At 42.2% G+C, this 13478-nt stretch overlaps 1 protein-coding gene across 1 annotated transcript in view; it reads left to right on the top strand.

Moving 5' to 3' along the window:
* The first annotated feature begins 3661 nt into the window (after positions 1–3661).
* TRMT11 (tRNA methyltransferase 11 homolog) overlaps positions 3662–13478 on the top strand; it is a 63757-nt gene continuing 53940 nt past the window's right edge. The window contains exon 1 of the mRNA XM_060114675.1: positions 3662–3766. Within this exon, the coding sequence (XP_059970658.1) occupies positions 3695–3766 (72 nt within the window). The 5' untranslated portion in view covers positions 3662–3694. The remainder of the gene's footprint in view (positions 3767–13478) is intronic.

The raw sequence follows: 13478 nt of genomic DNA, 5'->3' as shown, positions 1-13478 counted from the left end.
ATACTCCACAAGCCAGACATTTTTACTATTTTAACTAAACTGAGCACACCTTTGAAAATCTGTTCACCTTTAAAGGCCAGGTTAAAATTTTACCTCCTCTGGGAAGTCTTCTCTAATACTTCCCATTCCCAACCACAGCATTATTAAATATTCCTTCAGCTGTGATCCTTGGCATTTTCCTAGCATAGACCTTACACAGTCTAGCCAGGAAATAATGTTATATTTCTTGCCACTGGATTTAGAGGTCTTTTAGGGTTGGGGGATCTAATTTTTTTATCTTTGTATTCCCATTGCCTTAACCCATTCATATTACTAGTCAGTAAATGTTGTATATTAATCTCTCAGTCCCTTAAAACGTTACCATAACAAACCAAAATCAGATCAAACACAATGATAACCCTAATTTCAGGCATTGTTCAATCCAAAAATCAGGAGTGTAACCTAGATATCAGGATCCCCCTGGCGTTATGTCCTTCATGGCAGTATCCATGACCAATATAACTCAGGTATGAAATCTCGTTGAGTTTCCAAAAAATCCACCCACACCAAGCATTTCAAACACCTAATAACCAAAGTTTTGCAGGGCAAGGGGTAAGTGTCATCTAGCTCCTGCCATCTTGTTGACTCTCTTTTCCTCTACTTCTCCTCTCCTTGCCTTTGGAACACACTTATCTTATTTTCACTCTGGAATTTAAAAAACTTTCTCTGAAGGCTTAGTTCTAGTCAACATGCCTGGTCCACAGGAAGTCACCTAACTTTGGAGGCTATACTAGGTATTTTCTCAGCTAAGGAGATTATCTTAGATTCTCATTCTGACTAGTAAGACGGGAATATTCTTCTTGTTGTATCTTCTGCTGAGAAAAATATTTGCAGCATTTTGCAAATTTATCACATAAATTCTCTCCCCAAAGTGGGTGTGAAGAAGGCAAAACGTGCTGTTATCTGTAGTACCAGGGAATCAGAGCCCATCCGTCCACCCACACAGCTCTCTCCCAGGCAGTGGTTCTCAAAGCTTAGTGTGCATTAGAACCATCTGGTGGGCTTATTTAAAACAGACTCCTGGGCCCCACGCTGGAGTTTCTGATTTAGGGGTGGGGCGGGACAGGATTTTGTATTTCTAAGTGGTTCCCAAGGTGATACTGATGCTGCTGGTGACTGCAGATTAAGTCAAACACTGAGGAGCTTTTAAAAATATCTATGTTCAGGCCACATACCAGACAAATTAAATTTGAATCTCTGGGGATAGATTCTGGGCCTTGTATTTTTAAAATCTCCTCAGGTAATTCCAATGTGCAGCTAAATTTGAGAACCTGTGCCCTATGGGATTGAATAAAACTCTTCTTTGGGTCCTGTTATAGTAGATGCTCAGGAAAATCCCTTTTATGGGACTTGAGGCTATCTATACTATATATAATTATTTTCCTACTCATGGGAAGCAACTAGGAGCAAGAGATGGTGATTATTGGGAATTGTGCTTAAACAAGAATCTGTGTGTTTTTTCCTAGGAAAGCTGCACACCTACTTTTGAGACTTAATATTTGCAAACTACTTGTCAAAAGCCTTTCTTCTTTCTTTAGAAATCATATTTTCTTCTTTTATTTTAGGAAGGAAAGAAGGAAGGGAGAGAAGGAAAATGAGAAGGAGGAAAACAGGAAGGACAAAAGATCTGGCTCAAATGAAGTAAATGCACTGTGAACTTATCCCTAATACACCAGTTCTGCCCAAGAGAAGTAGTAAATGGCATTCCATTCAAAGATGTGTAAAGCCACCTAAGCTACAAAGCTGAAACCTGGAGCAGCATAAATGATATCCAGGTCTTGCATGGCCTTGTATTTGAAGTGGAATAAAAAGACTGATACCATTATTGGTATCTCGATCTCACTGCAAACAAAAGAATCAGATTAAGGACTGGTCCAAAGAGGAAAGGCATCCCTAATTTTGGCAGGCCCTAGGTTAGGCTCCTTTTGGAAAACTGCTTCCATTTCATGCAGTTGCTCAGACTTGGGAGAGTTGGTTTCCTCTAGCTTAACTCAATTATGCTGCCATCTTACATCTGCCTGGAAATGTATGGCCCTTGATTATTAGAATTGTGGCAGCATTAGAGTTTAAGGATGACCAGGAGAGAAGGCTGAATCTCCAGCCTGTTTTCCTTCACATTTTTTTCTATGCACAGATCTTGCTTCACAGGAAGCATATTAGTTGGTCTAGTTTGCAATTAGGGCTTCAGGTTTGTTCTGGGGAATCTTTTCACCAGAGGATGAGATCTACTTTTCTCCACTTCTGGAGTTCTTGCTTGTTGGAAATTTGACCTCAAGGAGCTGAATCATATTTAAATCCATTGCAGTTGCTTATGTCTGAACAGGTGCCTCAGAGTCCCAACTTGTTCAGTTTTGTTTCCTGAGAGCAGCCAGTGTTTTTTCCTCTCTTCTCTTCTTCCTGAATTATCTTCATGAAGACTGAAGATGCTGAGGACCCTTCTGGAATCTTGTGAAATAGAACTCCCTCAGGAATGCTTCACTATAGTGAAGTTTCCATAGTTCTTATATGACTTGTTACAATAAAACTTTACTCTCCAAACTGTTCAAAAACCCCTTGTTTTCTACTCATTGCAAAAATCTAGTCTTATTATGTATGAAGAGAGCTTTTCTCCCTCTCACTGGTTCACAAATCCCTATGGTTCTAAACCATAGGGACACCTAAACCCTTTTCAAGTGATAGATGTTTAGTCAGATGTATGGGCAACTTTGACATTACACGTGACTTCTGCCACTGGGACCTGTTAACTCTCTAATTTCCTTTCTTCACTGACTGTGTCCTACTAGTCTCAACACTGTAGTGACCTGTTATAACCAGAACTCAAAATTCTCCTTTCCAATTCCTGGTCCTTCCCAGGAACACCTCTGGTTTTTTAATAAGCAGCAGCCTATACCAGAGGCTCCAATGCTTACACAATAGTAATCTCACAAGAGGGGCCAGGTCTCTACGAGATCTGCCTTGGTGAGCAGACGGAGCTCTGCATCTGTCCAGAAGGCAGACTTTGAACCCTTGTGCCCCTTCCAGTACAACTGCAGATGCAAACTAGTATATATAGAATGGATAAACAGCAAGGTCCTACTTAATAGCACAGGGAACTATATTCAATACCCTGTCATAAACCATAATGGAAAAGAATATGAAAAAGAATATATATATATATATATGAATCACTTTGCTGTACATCAGCAACTAACACAACACTGTAAATCAACTATACTTCAATAAGTATAGCTAAGTCCAGCTAAGTCAGTCCCCAAAGCCTGTAGTGGTGAGAGAAGTCTGCAGGGAAAAAACAGAAATTTCAGTTCAGTTTCGAAGACCTGGAATTTGAAGAGTTGTAGGGGAAGTTAAAAGTACATTCTAGGTGGGGGATCATTGGGAACTACACTGTCTCATCGCAACCTGCTCTTGAACACAACACAGCTTCTCACACCTGCTCCTGGTACACCGGGACCTCAAACAGAACGCATCCGGCAGCGGAAGAAACCTCTCCTGGAACTGCGGGGCTCAAATCCTGCAAGCCGGGAACCTCCGGAGAGAACCGACTCTCCCCACTTCCGCTTCTGGCTCCTCAGGCTCCGCCTTAGCGGAAGCGGTCTGTAGGGGAAGAAAAGAGTGAGACACCCTCGGTGGCGCAGGCGCGCCGTGGGCTGATGCGATGGCGCTGTTGGGACCTGTGAACAGGTATCTTCTGCTCATGGCACAGGAACACCTGGAGTTCCGCCTGCCGGTAAGCGCCGCAGTGACCTCCACCTCTTTCTTCTGGAGAGGACGGCGGGGTGGAGGTTGGTGTGCGGGCGGAGGCGACCCACGCAGTCCGAGCCCGCGGGCATTGGGCGTCTGTGTTTGTCGGGGAGATCACGCGTCCCCCCCAGTCCCTCGGCCCCCGGGATTGGTCTGAGATCTGCGGAGGGTGTGAGAGAGAAGTCCGAGACAGCCTCTCAGCCTTGCTAAGCATTTTCATTCATTCTTCAGCCCATGTGCCAGGTACCGGAGTCAGGCAGGTGAATATGACTGGTCCTCTCCCTCCTGGAGCTCTTCATCTAGAGAATAGAGACAGCAGACAGAAGTACTCAGGGTAGTGTTTTAAGCGTCGAGTATGCGGGCCAGGTTTCGTGGGGGTTGGCGTAGTGGTGGCGATGGTGGGTGGTAGGGTTAGATGATGAAAAAGTTGGGGAAATTGTTTTATTTATTCATTCAAGAAACATTTTCAGAGTACCTGTAATTGAATATTCTGGACGCTGGGGCTATAATGATGACAAAGTTTCTATCTTCAAGGAGTTTACTGTCTAGGCTAAGGGATGAGCAGATGCATAAATATAGCACCATGAAATAACGTTGGTAAGTGCAGTGATAGGTAGGGAAATATCAGCATATAGAAGGGAAATATGATCCACCTGAGGGGTGGGTGATGTTGGCCATTAAGATGGCTTCCAGGACGGCATGACACTTGAACTGTAACCTAAAAGAAGAGTAGGAGTTAGCCAGGCCAAGGAGAGACATAAGTAAATTAGAATTACAAGCTATTCATTATTACTGCATTACCAAATATGTAGCAAAGAATGACAAGAAGAGAGCAGGAGAGGAGGGTAGGGTTCAGAAAATGCAAAGCCTTAAATACTCTGGATCTTAGAAGGGGACTTTATTGAAGAATTTTAAGGAAGTGACAGAATCAGATTTCTTGTTAAGAAATCACTTTGGCTGCAGTACGGAGGATGGATTTGAGAGGATTAAGGAGTTGGGAGTTGAGTCTGTTGGAATAGTCTTGTTAATTAAGAAGGTCTGAACTAGGGCAGGGGGTAAGAGGATGGAATAGACTGGGGAAATATTTAGGTGATAAAATCATCAGGGCTTGGGCTTCCCTGGTGGCGCAGTGGTTGAGAGTCTGCCTGCCGATGCAGGGGACACGGGTTCGTGCCCCGGTCCAGGAAGATCCCACATGCCGCAGAGTGGCTGGGCCCGTGAGTCATGGCCACTGAGCGGCTGGGCCCGTGAGCCATGGCCACTGAGCCTGCGCGTCCGGAGCCTGTGCTCCGCAACGGGAGAGGCCACAACAGTGAGAGGCCCGCGTACTGCAAAACAAACAAACAAACAAACAAAAAGTCATCAGGGCTTGATGATTGATTGAAGGTGGGGGCAAGAGGGACCAATCAAGGATGATTCCTGGGATGGATATAAGGGTGTTTCCACTTAAAATAGAGAGCACAGGCAGCTTTATGATTTAAATTTTGGTTATGCTGAATTTGTTATGCTTGTGTAACATCAAATGGAGATGACCAGGAGGCAGTGAATATGAGTATGCACAGATGTTGATAGAGCTGCATGTACTGGTAATTAATATTTGGGAGTCTTCTGCATATGAACTCTAGGAGAGAAAATGAAATTATTCAGAGAAAGCATAGCTTCAAAAGAGTGGTGGGCCAAATGCAGGTACTTGGAAGCATTGATATTAAGGGGAATTGGGAAAAGGAGGTCATGAAGAAGATAGGCAAGTGTCAGAATAGGAAGTATGTGAGACCATAAAAATCAAGAGGGTAAAGTTTTAGGATTTTGCTAGAGTGGTTGTGTAGTTTTAGGCAAAGAAGCCAGATTGCTTGGTTTAGTGGTCACTGGAAAATGAGGAAGGGGAGATAGACGGTTCTTAACATAAGAAGGGAAAGTAAGAGATTGGTTAACAGTTTGAGGGGGCCCTAGAGTCAAGGGAGGATCCCTATCCCTCTTGGAGAAATTGGCATGTTTGTAGGCTGAAGGGAAGGGGAAAATGGATATAAGGACACAGTGGGAGGTGTTGGCCTTTCAGTAGAAGGGGAGCGTGGGCAGAGGAGACTTAAGATGGGTGCGGGTAGTTGTCTGAGGGCCTGTTTTCTGGGTAATGAATGAGTCAAGGTTATTTCTTGAAAGATGGGGGACCAAGTGATTGAATGGAGAAATTGAGAAAAATAGTAAAATCTGAAATAATCATTGAGAGCAAAGAGGGAGCTGATGAGCTACAACAGTTGGGTAGAGAAGAACTCAGGTGTTAGAGCGAGGCTGAAAACCCAGCTGAGGGTGAAGAGCATGTATTTGTAATTGTGCCAGGGTTCTGTGATTTTCTTCAGTTGTGTTCAACTCACTGGCCTTAGGAGTTTTGAAGGAAGATTGTGGCATTGATTCGGGACTAATGTGTTGCTGGGCAGGTGTGTTGATAAGATGGGGTGCAAGGACATAGAATTTCATGGAAGAAGTAATATTTTAATGAGATCTTAATTGATAAAGGAGATATTCTGGGGATGAAGAGGACCAGAAAGCCCATTTCAGTGAGAAATTAAAGCAAATGTAGAGGCACAGAGGGATGGTTGATTATGGTGGTTTGTGTGTGGGATGTGAGGGGAAGGAGGATGAAGTAATGGGCACTGAGGCTAGAGAGGTGGGTAGGATCCAGATTTTGGAGTGTTATGAAACCATTGGAAGGAATTTGGATTTTGTTTTAGATTTAATGGAGAGCCATTGACTCTTTTTTTTTTTTTTTCCTTTTTAAGCCAGAAAGTGACAAACATTTTTTCTTTTAAAATCACTAAGTGACTAGCAATCATTTGTGTTTTAAAAAGATAGTTCTGGAGTACCAGAGAAAAGATACCACTTAGAGGATACTGGGGTGGAACTAGAGAGAAGCCAAGGACGGTGAGTGCCTATAGTCAGATAATGCAGGGAGAATGGAGTGGTTAGGCTGCAGTCTTAAAAATAGCATCCGTAGTATTTGCTGGTTTTACCTGTTTTTTCTTTCTTAAATTCTTCTTAGTATCTTTCCCTTGTGCCAGTTTAATCTTCCAAAAGCTCAGCCCTCTTTTCTGTCTCTATTGTCCCAAGGCTGAAACTCTAGTCTGGCATTCAAGGCCTGCAGTTGCATGGTTTTCTCCTCTGTGTCCTCCCACCCCCTCCTCCCACAAACAATGCAGCCAAAATAGACTTCCCCATTATTCCCTGAATGATGCCCTCTTGTTTGGGTCTTTCCTATCCCACTCTTCATTTTACTGATTTTATATAGTCAATATTCATTTAGATTTGCCCACATTTTTGTTTATTTTAGGTTTATATTTTTTACTTGATTCTTTTTCAAATGTGCAATTTCCTTTTTTTTTAATCCTCTACCAAAATTCTTAATTTTGTCTTTTATCCCCTTCAATATAGAAAGCACAGTTATGTTAAAGTATGTAATTGAAAAAAGGGGTCCTATGGGTCTGTTTCTTTTATATATTGTTTCTCTTGGTTCTTTTTCACGTGTGTGCTGGGTGTTTGTTAAATATATGCCAGATATATTTGAAAATTTATTTGAAAAAATAAGTGAGGGCTAGGATTATGTAAATCCTCTTGAAGAATATAGGAGCATTAACACACTAGGATCACTTGCTGGTGTTCAGCCATTAAGTTCTGTTTCTGTTCTGATTTGCACATACTGCTAGTGTGCTTAGCTGTGAGGATGCCAGTCTAAACTGGGTGGTTTATCAAACTTCCTTTCCTTCTCATTGTTGGCCCTATACTCTTTTTGTTCCTCTAGCTCCATTAAGCTGTCAAAAGGGCTGTCCACCCTCATAGCTGCTTTTGGAATTGGTAAATGTCCCAGGGAGAGAGTGGCTGCACCTTGAGATTTTTGTCCTGTCCTGGATCTTTGTTTGGTAATTCTTGTAATCTCTTGATGCCTTCAAGCAGAAGTCAGGTTTTTTAAAAAATTCTTTTCATCAGGAGGCTTAATCTGAATCACCTAGTTTGCCATCACTGGAAGTGAAAGTCCTCTCTCTATACAGATTCTCCCTGTGTATCAGGGCTTAAGTGAGTTTCTTTCTTTCTTTTTTTTTTTTTTTTTTTTGTGGTATGTGGGCCTCTCACTGTTGTGGCCTCTCCCGTTGTGGAGCACAGGCTCCAGACGCGCAAGCTCAGCGGCCATGGCTCTCGGGCCTAGCCGCTCTGCAGCATGTGGGATCTTCCCAGACCGGGACATGAACCCGTGTCCCCTGCATTGGCAGGCGGACTCTCAACCACTGCGCCACCAGGGAAGCCCCTTAAGTGAGTTTCCATTGAAACTTTTCTTCTAAAACTGAAGTAATCTTTTCTTCCTTTGTACTCTGGTACAATACTTATTTGCTTCTTTAAGAGCACTCACTGTTGTACACCTCACTTTTCAGTTACTGGATTAACTGTTAGTTCTAGTAGAGCTTATGCTCCCTCAGGATAAATATATATTTATCTTTACATAGCTCAGTGCCTTGCATATATTAGTTGTTTAATAAATATTGAATTGAGTGAAATGGGATCTCTTCAGGGAAGGCAATCAAAAGGACAGTCTACACTTTTGGACCCATCTACTGTATGAGAACTGCTAGGCAGGAAAGCTATAATGAGTAGCTGCCTTTATGATTTAAGATGAAAGATTGAGTGCAAGTGTGGTCTGGTTTTACCTCTGTGCAGTTAATCAGGGCCAGTTTTAGTTGGCAGCTGCCTTATTGTACTAAAAGTAAACTTCAGACCCCTGGGTTTTATTGCTGGTTCTGAAGCAAACTAAATGGATGAAAGAATGGCTAAAAGAACTGAAAAGCTCGTGTGAATTAATGCATCAGGTATGCATCGGATCATGCCATATTTTTATATCCAATGTCTAATATAAATTCTTCTGTTCCTGATGTAAAAAGATTCTCAACTGGAAAGTGAATTTGCCATATGATGAATAAAAATCTTGTGTTTTGATTTTTCCAAGTAGGTTGATGTAGTTTAATATGCGTTTTGCTTTTAAATTTGAAACTTGGATTATCACATTTACTCTCACTTTAAATCATTGCTTAGATTTTAGGTAATGGTGCTAATCCTATGCCGTAAAATTTCCAATAATCCTCACTTAAAAAAAAAAAACAACTCTTAGAACCTTTGTGCTTTAACCTGTTGCTAATTTCTAACAATGTATTCCAAGAGCAGCACACTTTCCTGTTTTAAATGTAAAGCTGATTTCATAATATGGTTTAATACAGAGTGAACAATAATCATTCTAGGTCAAGAGACAATCTATAACTTCATTTTTTTCTTTCAAGTATTATAACTTTGTCAGTCTCGCTTGATTTCTTGACTCACTGGACTTCAAGGATAGTGTTGGTCATCATCAGCTTGATTCCTTTAATAAGAGCCTAGGTTCTTTGCTCCATTCTTTACAGACCTTACTTCGTGAGGTAGCTGATTCCTGTTTTATAGGTGGGGGAACTGAGGGTCAAAGGAGTTAAGCTTCTTGTAAAAAAAAAATAAAATCACACAGCTGCTATTTGGAAGAACTGAAGAACAAATTGTGGTCTGACTCTGAGGTCCAGTGATGCCTTCTATTCAAATTTGTGTCACCCATGTTGCAAAATGACTTTTGGACTACCTTCAGTGATGTACTGATAGTCTATGCTAGTTCTTGGTCTGTCCATGTGATTCAACTGAGTTCAGCACCTTCTAATGCCAGGGATTAAAAAAATGATTTGTTGCATAGACAAAAGGGAAAACAGAGAAAGTACTAGTTGTTCAAACCTCCCATTCTTTCATGGTCTGGGTGTACATTCTGTCATGGTGGCTGTGGCTCATGATGGGTGTGGTGTTAAACGTTCCTTCCCCTAGTTGGGATGAAAGGAGATTGTAGGCACCCCGCAGTGGGGACACTTATCTCTCATTAGGTTTACTCCTCTGTAAGACCTATACAGAGGAGTGGGATTCTACCTGCTTTATGTTATTTGGGGAGGCAAAATTTGTTAGTAGTATAAATCATAAAGTTTGTATAATCATCCTGTGTTTATCAACACACAGTGATTGCTTCATAGACTATATGTACTATCTGAACAGATTTCAAGTTTGCATACCTGATGTTTTAAAGTAGCTTTTGTATTCTCTTTCTAGTTCTGTAATTTTATCCAGAAAGGAGGTTAACGTACCATAACTTGTACATAATGAATCCACAGTGATGCTCCCTAGTTAATCACTTTTCTTTTTTTTAATTTAACATATATTTATTCATCTAATTAACTGGACAAGAGTTAATCTCTAAAGGGACTCCTGACATTAGGTAAAATTCTATTATTCATCTTTTAGTCTTTTAATCATAAATTAATACATTACTAATGATTTTAGTTTCTAGAAAAAAAATGGTCCCAAATACAGCTTGTAAACAAATATAGTAAAAATAATTTTCTGTGCTAGTAATCAAAAAATTAAAATAACAAGTTAAAAGTACTATTTTTTAATCTACTTAATTAACAAAAACAGTACAACATCCAACTGAGCAGTAGTGAAGGCAAATTGATACTTTCACCTTATAATTTAGAACAGTCCTTTAAGAAAGTATTTTGGGAGTGGCTTCAAGATGGCGGAGGAGTAGACATGGAGATCACCTTCCTTCCCACAAATACATCAAAATTACATCTACATGTGGAACAACTCCTACAGAACACCTACTGAATGCTGGCAGAAGACCTCAGACTTCCCGAAAGGCAAGAAACTCCCCACATACCTGGGTAGAGCAAAAGAAAAAAGAGAAAACAGAGACAAAAGAATAGCAACAGGACCTGCCCCTCTGGGAGGGAGCTGTGAAGGAGGAAAAGTTTCCACACACTAGGAAGCCCCTTCACTGGCAGAGATGGGGATGGTAAGGGAGACATTTCGGAGCCACGGAAGAGAGTGCAGCAACAGGGGTGTGGAGGGCAAAGTGCAGAGATTCCCACACAGAGGGTTGGTGCTGACCAGCACTCACTAGCCCGAGAGGCTTGTCAGCTCACCCCCCGGGGTGGGTGGGGGCTGGGAGCTGAGGTTCAGGCTTCGGAGGTCAGACCCCAGGGAGAGGACTGGGGTTGGCTGCCTGAACACAGCCTGAAGGGGGCTAGTGTGCCACAGCTAGCTGGAAGGGAGTCCGGAGAAAAGTCTGGACCTGCTTAAGAGGCAAGAGACCATTGTTTTGGGATGCATGAGGAGAGGGGATTCAGAGCACCGCCTAAATGAGCTCCAGAGACGGGCACGAGCCATGACTATCAGCGCAGACACCAGAGGTGGGCATGAAACGCTAAGGCTTCTGCTGCAGCCACCAAGAAGCCTGTGTGCAAGCACAGGTCACTATCCACACTTCCCCTCCCGGGAGCCTGTGCAGCCCGCCACTGCCAGGGTCCCATGATCCAGGGACAACTTCCCTGGGAGAACACAAGGCACGCCTCAGGCTGCTGCAACCTCATGCTGGCCTCTGCTGCCGCAGGCTCACCCCACATTCCATACCCCTCCCTCCCTCCGGCCTGAGTGAGCCAGAGCCCTCGAATCAGCCACTCCTTTAACCCCGTCCTGTCTGGGCAGAGAACAGACGCCCTCAGGCGACCTACACGCAGAGATGGGCCAAATCTAAAGCTGAACCCCAGGAGCTGTGTGAACAAAGAAGAGAAAGGGAAATCTCTCCCAGCAGCCTCAGGAGCAGCGGATTAAATCTCCACAATCAACTTGGTGTACCCTGCATCTCTGGAATACCTGAATAGACAACGAATCATCCCAATATTGAGGTGGTGGACTTTGGGAGCAACTGTAGGCTTGGGGTTTGCTTTCTGCATCTGATTTGTTTCTGGTTTTATGTTTATCTTAGTTTAGTATTAAAAGCTTATTATTGGTAGATTTGTTTATTGATTTGGTTGTTCTCTTCCTTTTTAAATTTTAAATATATATATATATTTTCCTTTTTCTCTTTTTGTGAGTGTGTATATGTATGATTCTTTGTGTGATTTTGACTGTATAGATTGGCTTTTGCCATTTGTCCTAGGGTTCTGACTGTCTTTTTTTTTACTGTAGTTTTTAGCACTTGTTATCACTGGTGGATTTGTTTTTTGGTTTGGTTGCTCTCTTCTTTATTTCCTTCTTTTTTTTAATTACTTTTTAATTTTTTTATTTTTAATAGTTTTTTTCTATTTTAATAACTTTATTTTATTTTATTTTTTCCTTTCTTTCTTTCTTTTTTTTTTTTCTCCCTTTTCTTCTGAGCCATGTGGCTGACAGGGTCTTGGTGCTCCAGCCAGGTGTCAGTCCTGAGCCTCGGACGTGGGAGAGCCGAGCTAAGGACATTGGACCACCAGAGACGTCCCGGCCCCACGTAATATCAAACGGCAGAAGCTCTCCCAGAGATCACCATCTCAACGCTAAGACCCAGCTCCACTGAATGACCAGCAAGCTACAGTGCTGGACACCCTATACCAAACAACTAGCAAGACAGGAACACAAACCCACCTTTAGCAGAGAGGCTGCCTAAAATCATAATAAGTTCACAGACACCCCAAAACACACCACCAGACGTGGTCCTGCCCACCATAAAGACAAGATCCAGCCTCATCCACCAGATGAGGCACCAGTTCTACACAACCCTTCGAACCAGCCTACACAACCAGGAGGCCTACACAACCCTCTGAACCACCAGGAAGCCTACACAACCCGGAAGCCTACACAACCCTCTGAACCACCAGGAAGCCTACACAACCAGGAAGCCTACACAACCCTCTGAACCAACCTTACCCACTGGGAGCAGACATCAAAAACAACGGGAACTACGAACCTGCAGCTTGCGAAAAGGAGACCCCAAACACAGTAAGTTCAGCAAAATGAGAAGACACAGAAATACGCAGCAGATGAAGGAGCAAGGTAAAAACCCACCAGACCAAACAAATGAAGAGGAAATAGGCAGTCTGCCTGAAAAAGAATTCAGAATAATAATAGTAAAGATGATCCAAAATCTTGGAAGTAGAATGGAGAAAATACAAGAAACGTTTAACAAGGACCTAGAAGAACTAAAGAGCAAACAAACAATGATGAACAACACAATAAATAAAATTAAAAATTCTCTAGGAGTCAATAGCAGAATAACTGAGGCAGAAGAACGGGTAAGTGACCTGGAATATAAAATAGTGGAAATAACTACCGCAGAGCAGAATAAAGAAAAAAGAATGAAAAGAATTGAGGACAGTCTCAGACACCTCTGAGACAACGTTAAATGCACCAACATTCGAATTATAGGGGTTCCAGAAGAAGAAGAGAAAAAAAGGGACTGAGAAAGTATTTGAAGAGATTATAGTTGAAAACTTCCCTAATATGGGTAAGGAAATAGTCAAGTCCAGGAAGCCCAGAGAGTCCCATACAGGAGAAACACGCCAAGACACATATTAATCAAACTATCAAAAATTAAATACAAAGAAAAAATACTAAAAGCAGCAAGGGAAAAGCAACAATAAACATACAAGGGAATCCCCATAAGGTTAACAGCTAATCTTTCAGCAGAAACTCTGCAAGCCAGAAGGGAGTTGCAGGACATATTTAAAGTGATGAAAGGGAAAAACCTACAACCAAGATTACCCTATCCAGCAAGGATCTCATTCAGATTCGATGGAGAAATTAAAACCTTTACAGACAAGCAAAAGCTAAGAGAATTCACCACC

The sequence above is a fragment of the Mesoplodon densirostris genome, chromosome 12 (assembly GCF_025265405.1).
Source record: "Mesoplodon densirostris isolate mMesDen1 chromosome 12, mMesDen1 primary haplotype, whole genome shotgun sequence".
NCBI lineage: Eukaryota > Metazoa > Chordata > Mammalia > Artiodactyla > Ziphiidae > Mesoplodon > Mesoplodon densirostris.
Note: the sequence above shows the minus strand (reverse complement) of the source record. Positions and strands in the feature narration are given on the sequence as shown.